Source organism: Echinops telfairi, unplaced genomic scaffold (genome assembly GCF_000313985.2).
Source record: "Echinops telfairi isolate 266 unplaced genomic scaffold, ASM31398v2 ScPeMD7_18;HRSCAF=68, whole genome shotgun sequence".
NCBI classification, from domain to species: domain Eukaryota; kingdom Metazoa; phylum Chordata; class Mammalia; order Afrosoricida; family Tenrecidae; genus Echinops; species Echinops telfairi.
In genome coordinates this window covers 30,569,540-30,577,375 of record NW_022103915.1, presented here as the reverse complement: position 1 = coordinate 30,577,375, position 7,836 = coordinate 30,569,540, and the positions used below count along the sequence as shown (strand labels likewise).

Below are 7,836 nucleotides of genomic sequence, written 5' to 3'. Positions count from 1 at the left end.
GTCATGGTCTTGGATTCTCGAGACCAAAGCCACACTTTTCACAACTCTAGTCGGTTTGGTTTTTCAATCAAGCCATTTCCTGAGCCTTCTTTCATGGTCAGCCTCAGGCACATCGGAGTGAGTGTGCTTTGCCCGTGGTTTCTCACGCTCGTTCAGAGAACAGGGCCACCCACTGCAGGACCGGAAGCCGAAGCCCTCGCTGTGCTTGGGGTCTGTGTTCTGGAGCCCTTGGCCAGCCGCTCCTGCCAAGCCCAGTGCTCCCTCTGGCTGGTGGGGATACTTGAGACCCAGGGAGCAGGCCTCAGTGCTCGCCCCTTTCACTTCCAGGAGAAAATGAACCGGATGCGGCAGCGTATTGCTCAGCGTCTGAAGGAGGCCCAGAACACGTGTGCCATGCTGACGACGTTCAATGAGGTGGACATGAGGTGAGAGCTGCAGCCCCTCCCTGGAGGAGCCCTTGACTCGCCCCAAACTGACCTGACAGAAGTGTGGGCCTTCTTTACACAGCCTTCTGGGCACTGACCCAGAGCGACCCAGTGCTTTTCTCCTCTGATGACCATGCCTGCTCTCACCTTAGAACATCTATACTTTGAATCTTTATTCAATGGGACTGGTAATAGTCTCAGAGTCTGATGATTAGTATCAGGGGCTCCCAAGCAGGCCTAGAGGGACCACTCAGACCGACCAAGCTTAACCCCGCCCCCTCCCTCACCCAAAGGGAGACCACTGGGCAGCAGGCCTGGACCCAGGGCGCTACTCTGCTCTCATTCACAGTGACTCCCTGGGCTTGTGCCTGACAACTCGGCATGGGGGAGAGGAAAGCTGGAGGCTGTGCCCCCCCCCCCCCTTGCCCAGCTCTGATAGCGACATGAAAGCCTCGACATTAACCAGAAGAACCCACTCCGTATGCCCCCTTTTCACCAATTATTTTATTGGGAGCTATTACAAATATTATAGCAAACCATAATTCAGGTGATTGTACAATTGCTGCCACCATCGTTTCAAAACATTTTCTTTGTTCTTGAGAACTCTTTGCTAGCAGCTCACTCCCCTTTATCTACCCCCCCCACCCCCACCCCACCCCGGGGAACCCTGATTGTAGTATATGTTCTGTTGTTGTTTGTAGTATGCCCGTTTTTACAGTGTGCTCCTTGCTGACCTTCCTGTCTCCCTGTAAGACTGCCACGTGCACAACCCTGTAGGGAGGGAGGACGTGGCTCAGCGGCACCCAATTGTTTGGGTGCCTGTGTATCCGAGGCCCGCGGTGTTCAGTACAGGACAGCCAGTTCAAGGTAGAATCAAGGATGGGTGAGAGCCGATGCCCTCTCAGAGCTGCCTGCCCGGTTTGAACGGACACCAAGCCCAGCGTAGAGTAAGCCTCAGCAGGGTGAAACCGGACGGCAGTGGCATCATTGGTTGGGGGCTGGGAAGCTGGCGGGACTAGAAAGGCTTCCTGCGGGTGAGAGTCCCACCGAGAGACGACTTGACGGAGTGAGGAGCCTCCTGGAAGCGCATTTGTGGAGAAGGACCTTTCTAGCTGGCCTTCACGGTTTGGACCATGACTGCGGGGCGGGAGATCGTGTGAGGGACGGATGTAGGGACGGAAGGTTAGGCTGGTTGGATCCGTATTTCAGAATGTTTTCAGTTTCAGAGGGAAGAGTTGAGTTTATATTTAATCCTGGAGGTCATGTCTTCTGCCTCTTGCCTGCATCACCGCTGCCTTTCCCCCCTGTGGTTAGTGACCTACCTTACTGTTCTCTCCGAACACATGTGCTCCTTGGATGGGGGCCTGGGAAGCAATATGAGGCGGGAGTGATGGGTTTCAGGGGAGGCCTCTAGCCTGTTTCCCTCGCTGTCTGCCATCCTCCCGTGACACTCACTCCCAGAAGACTGACTGTCATTGCAGCCCTGCGGAGCGTTCTGCTGCCAGAGGCTGTGGGGAAGGAGCGTGACTAATGGATCCGAAAGAGAAAGCTTGGGTTTCAGTGCATTAGGGCAAATTGTACCCAAATTGAATTGGACTTTGAAATCCTACCCAATTCCTTAAGACAAAACATGTAAATATTTGTGGCCTTGAGAGGTGCACTTGGCTGGGGGCTAGCTAAGTGCAGTCATTGGATCTCCTTTCAGCCGCTAATCGAGGTGTCACTTCCCACTGGGCTGGGGGTCTCCCCAAAGCCTTCTCCACAGATCTAATCTGGTTTAGAGAGACTGCCCTTTGGGCCCTGGGCTCATCAGCTTGCAGTGAAGGGACCCTTCCCCTCCCTGGGCCTCCCTGAAATAGAAACGACTTAATGACCAGACAATAGCATTTGGACAGGTCTGAGAGCAAAGATGTTTATCACTTCTCCTTCCCTCTTCTGCTGCTCCTGTGTCTTGGGACCCAGTAATGTCTTTAGGGTGGTAATCCTAGCACTAAATGAGGTTAGACTCAGGAAAACAAACATTTCAAACCCAATCAGACCCCCTGGAAAACTTCCTTTTTCAAAAACAAAATGTCTGAGGGGGGGAGTTAAAGTTGTGCTGTTATCTTGTTTTTCATACTAATGTCGAATTAGACCATTAGAGGGAGAACCGAGCACTTGGGCTTGAGGTGGTCTGAAATATGATCTCCACCCCAGACCCCGATTCCGATAAGCACTGGCTGTTCTGACATTTCCCCGAGAACGCTGCAGAAGGTTGGTGGAGCGAAGGCTAGTCGGGGTCCTGAGGCATCTCCAAAGGCCCGCCGCTTGGAGCTATGGGAGCTTGACCTGGGCCTTGGCCTCCACACGGCCACTTCTCTAAAGAAACACCCAGGAAACCGCACCCAGCACATCCTCTCCAGCGAGAGAGCTGAGTCTGAACCGCCTCTGCCTCTCGCTGCCCAGCACTGACCTGCCCAAGAGGTGGGTGCTGGAGCCTGCTGGGTGCAGAGGAGGACGGAGCTGCTAACTCTGGAGGGACAGGTGCAGTGGGCTCTGCTGCCGTCATGCGCTGGACCCAAGAAGAGCACCCCGTGTGCAGGTGCCCCCAGCTGATGGCACATTCAAGCCATGACATTGCTCTAGCACCAGCCACACGGGGTGCTCCTCCCTGACAGAGAAATACAGAGGATAAAGATAGACTGGCAGTGAAAGGTGGTGCTGATGTGAAAGGTAAATGGCAGAACCCACTTGAGAGGGGCTTGTCCGAAGGGAGGTGTCCTCGGTCGGCGACCATTGTGTAGTCATGCGTTGGAGCTCCCGTGGGGCCGTGCTCCCCTGGCTTTTTCCTCGGTGCATCAGGTGCACACAGGCAGGTGGGCCATAGGTGTGTCACTCGGGGTTGGTGGTTTTAAGAAAACCAGTACCAAAGCGAGTGCTGCAAGGTGCCTTGTATGCCTTGCCTGTGTTTAAGGAGCGTTGTTTCAGGTAACCAGTGGGTGACGGCTCATTGGAAGGTGCAGTTGAAACCCACCCTGAGATTGGTGCCTGTGAGGATTGATCTGGTGAAAAGGTCGTGACCTCGAGCAGCCCAAGAGTGGGAATCAGTGGTTCACATTGACGGCTCATGGTTTTAGGGCAGCTGAAACCACTCTGGTCCCGGGCGAGAATGTTGGTGTGCCATTTGGTCTCTGAAAGCTGTCCCGTGGGCCAGGGAGGAGCCCTGCCCGGACCCAGCCCCGCCTGCCTTAAAGCCAGCTTGGCCCGGTTATTGGGTTGACCTCTAGTGGACCGTTTCCCCCCTTGCTCTACGAGAGACAGTCCAGAGTAAGGGAAAAGCTTGCCCAATTGTGTACACGGAGGTAAAAAACGGGTACAAGAGTCGGACTCGGTTCCCGTGGCCAGTGTGTGTGGTCCTGTGTGTCTGCAGTAACATCCAGGAGATGAGGGCCCGGCACAAAGACGCCTTTCTGAAGAAACACAGCCTCAAGCTCGGCTTCATGTCGGCCTTCGTGAAGGCCACAGCCTTCGCCTTGCAGGAGCAGCCTGTCGTGAATGCAGGTGAGTTGTGGACAGTCACCCAGGTCCTGCCTGGGAAGAGGATGCCCAAGCAGGAAGCCGGGGGTCACCAGACTGAGGTGCGTTAGCCTGTCCTTAGGAAGACGTGAGCGCTCTCTAAGGACCTTCCTGGTTCCCGGACACAGCCCATGGTTATGGTTCGTGTTCCCACCACTGAGATGGCACCCGGCAGCCTGGCTCTTTGGGCTCAGCCGGCACTCCTCCCCCCACGGCCTGGCTTCCACACTTGGCACAGGCTCCAGGGTGACCTGATCCTGGGCCGATGTGTCCATTGGGAACCCTGGGCCTGGCCCCTCCTCCGTGGACTTGGTGCTCCCTCTCCTTCCCTTTCCCTCACCTACGTCACTCAGGTGTTGACCTAACCAGCTGTCCCCATTCCTGTTGAAACAGTCATCCCTGGTGGAAGAGCAGAGAGAGACAATGACACTCTGTAACCCCCAGCAGGGCAAGGCTGCCTGTGGAGATCTAGAAACCCTAGTCCCTTCCACAGAGCAGGAGACTAGAGGGTGGTAGTAGTCACATGTGCATGGAGCTGGTGACCATGCGATGCACTCACGTACAGGCACACAGTGTGCCCAGCACGGAGGGTTGTGTAGTTCATAAACGCTGTGGAATATTATCTGCATGACGTTTTGATAGCCCTTCTCATTTCTTCCCTTCACCTGCCTCCTGACCTCTGTCCATCCTTATTGGCCCTGTGTTCTGCCTGTCCAGACATGTAGGTGTTTCCCAAAGTTGGCCTCTTTCTCAATGCCACATGCTTTTCTCTGGTATTTTATCTAATTCTACAGCTTTGACTTTCTGTGCAAGAATTCCCCCAGTTCTGTTAGCTTTGATTTGGTCGTGAGCCCTGGGCCTGAAGTTTAGCAGCTGATTTTCTGTTGAGAGCTGGTTTTGCTGATGTCAGCTCACTGGCTTCTTCCTGAATTACTGAGCAAGGGCCTGCTCTGCCTGCCCCTTGTTCCAAGTGGGACAAGGCGGCACCAGCCCACCGCCTCTCCTCTGCTCGTTGGCTTTCTCTGGGGCGCTCCAGCCCAGCCTCAGTGGGGATCTGTCCCATGTCCGCCCTACTCCTCCTGCTAGCAAGAAACTGGGAGGACTTCTGATGGGTTGAGATGGGCATAGGTGGGCACCGACTGCCATTTGTAATTCTGTGGGTGGTTAGGCCACCCGGAACTAAGCAGTATAGTTTTATCTTTTTTATTCTGAGTGCAAATCTTCACCAGCTCGGGGGAGTTGTAAGTAACGTGTGTTTCCTTTCTCATAGTGATTGATGATTCAACCAAAGAGGTGGTGTATAGGGACTATATTGACATCAGTGTCGCAGTGGCCACCCCGCGGGTATGTTCGGGTAGGAGGGGGGAGCGTGGGGCTGTGGAGAGACTGCTTCTGGAACGCTGTTTAGAAGGGAGCTAGTTACAGAGTAAAGTACTTTTGACCTTAAAGCGTGCCTTATCATCTCAGCCTCAGACCTGGGTATTGTAGACTCCCTGCTGCTCACCTTTGGTCAGAGGTTTTCTGGGGAGGGGTGGGGAGAGAACAGGGTGCTGGATCTGTAGAAGGTGCTATCTGCAACTGAGCCCAGTTTTTCGCTGCCTTCAGGGTCTGGTGGTTCCCGTCATCAGGAATGTGGAAGCTATGAATTACGCAGACATCGAGCGAACCATCTCTGAGCTAGGCGAGAAGGTACAGTGTGGGGCGCATGCGTGCGCTGAGTGCTGGCTGGGCTAGTGTTCACGGTGCACAGCGACCAGAGTGTCTGAGAGGTGATGCATGCTCCCTGGGAGCTGGTCACCTCAGCGTCTCACCTCCGACATCTTTGCTTCCAGGCCCGGAAGAATGAGCTTGCCATCGAGGACATGGATGGCGGCACCTTCACCATCAGCAACGGCGGGGTTTTCGGCTCGCTCTTTGGGACGCCCATTATCAACCCCCCGCAGTCTGCCATCCTGGGCATGCATGGCATCTTTGATCGGCCAGTGGCTGTGGGGGGCAAGGTAGGAACTGTCCCCGCAGCATCTAGTTTTCAGGGGTGGTGAGAGGAGAGCCAGGCTCAGTGCTGGTTACAGAAGGTTCTCCATCGTCCCTCCCTTGCTTGGTTTCTGAGTCATTGAGGCATGTGCACTCAATACCGGAGGGTCAGCGTCGGCCACATCACCTGAGAACTTGGTAGAAGCCCTGCTGAGTCAGACACTGAGCAAGGGCGTGTGAGAACTACCGAGCTCGGAAGGCCCTTTCCATCATCCTGAGCCAGTCAACAAGTTAGCTCCAGATGGAGCGGGCCAGCTCTGTCCAGGTGCCCCAGGCGGTGGGGGGACACACTGGGAGAGGGGGAGCATTGCAGAGCCAGGCTCGAGCTGGGCCTGGGGTGCCGGTCAGAAAAGCCTCGGGGGCTGCTGTCGACAGCTTTCCCAGGCTCTTCACGCCTGCGGGTCAGAAGCCTGGGTGTGGCCTCACTGATCGCCTCGTGCCAACCTCTCGTACACCTTCCTAGCATCTGTGGACCCCAGGTAGACACAGGGGAAGCCCCAAGGAGTGTCTCCACAGAGAAACAACCCATAACCCATCTCCCAGACCCCTCCCAGAGGGATCGGGCAGGGATGCAGAGATCCATTCGTGAGGGACGGGCTCCCTCTGCTTGAGCTTTGTGTCTGAGCAGAGCTCTGCACACGGGCGAAGCTCGGGCTCTGCCGAGACTGTCCTGCTTCAGAAGCGACTCGCGCAGGCCAGACTGCCACCGGGAACGTTCTGGTGGGGCAGGCTTGGTCACCCTCCTCAGCAGGGCTTTCCGTGTCCAGCGGGGGTCAACTTGATGACATCTCCTTTCTGCAGGTGGAGGTGCGGCCCATGATGTATGTGGCACTGACGTACGACCACCGGCTGATCGACGGCAGAGAGGCAGTGACTTTCCTCCGCAAAATCAAGGCGGCTGTGGAGGACCCCCGAGTCCTCCTCCTGGACCTCTAGGAAGGAGCCCCGCCCCTCCAACTCGACCACGCAGGAACTGAAACCAGTCTTCCCCTGCCCCTTCACGACGGGTCCTGGGTGGGCCTGTTGGCCTCACGCAAGGGTGCCGGGGCAATATAAGCCGCAACCCCAGGTCTTTGAGTGCCCTGCCAGGCGCTCTCCCTCTCTGCTCCCTGCCCGGACTCATCCCTGCTCCCTAGGCCTGAGGGAGAGGGTCTCACAGGATGTCCGCCCCTCCCCCGCCCCCATGCCTGCATAGTGTAGGAAAGCCTCCGGACTGGTTGGTGTCCAGCCCAAGTCCACCCTCTGGAGCCATGCTGAGGCGGCTGCTGGCTGCCGACCTTCGAGCAGCCTCCGCCCTGGCTGTGCACGCCCTGCAGGAGTGCACCCATGGGGGCTTCACGCAGCATGAGGGGCTGGTGTGCTGCTTACACAACACCTCCATCCTCAGCTTTCATTGACTTAGAGATGCCTCTTCTACCTCTGCTGGGCAGGGCGGGCCAGGCAGGTGTGGCAAGCAGACCGCAGGGCAGCGTGGCCCGAACCTTCCCTCAGTCCATCACAGCCTTCTGCCGGGAAGACCCATTTTGGCACTACAGGCAGCTGTGTGAGGTGCCCGCCCTCACCATGCCCTCTGCCTGCAGGGAGCCGTTGTAGCTCTCTTCTCATGCCATGCAGCTTCCAGCTCGCTGAATGCCGGTGCATCGCACAGTGAGGGCTGGCGCCCGGAAGGGACTGGCCAGTTCAGACCTGAGCTCTGAGATGAGGCTGTGGGAGCGCCCTGGGGATCTGGGCAGGAGGGCCATGTGACGGACACTGGAGTGCATGGAGACTGGCCCCGAGGTGTGCGATGTGGTTGTCTGAGGACAGGGATTCCGGGGAGCGC

General features: G+C 56.6%; 1 protein-coding gene across 1 annotated transcript in view; it reads left to right on the top strand.

Moving 5' to 3' along the window:
• DLST (dihydrolipoamide S-succinyltransferase) overlaps positions 1-7,830 on the top strand; it is a 17,361-nt gene extending 9,531 nt beyond the window's left edge. The window contains exons 10-15 of the mRNA XM_004698716.3: positions 328-425; positions 3,835-3,965; positions 5,251-5,324; positions 5,586-5,669; positions 5,813-5,980; positions 6,816-7,830. Of these exons, the coding sequence (XP_004698773.1) occupies positions 328-425; positions 3,835-3,965; positions 5,251-5,324; positions 5,586-5,669; positions 5,813-5,980; positions 6,816-6,950 (690 nt within the window). The 3' untranslated portion in view covers positions 6,951-7,830. The remainder of the gene's footprint in view (positions 1-327; positions 426-3,834; positions 3,966-5,250; positions 5,325-5,585; positions 5,670-5,812; positions 5,981-6,815) is intronic.
• The last annotated feature ends 6 nt before the right edge of the window (positions 7,831-7,836 follow it).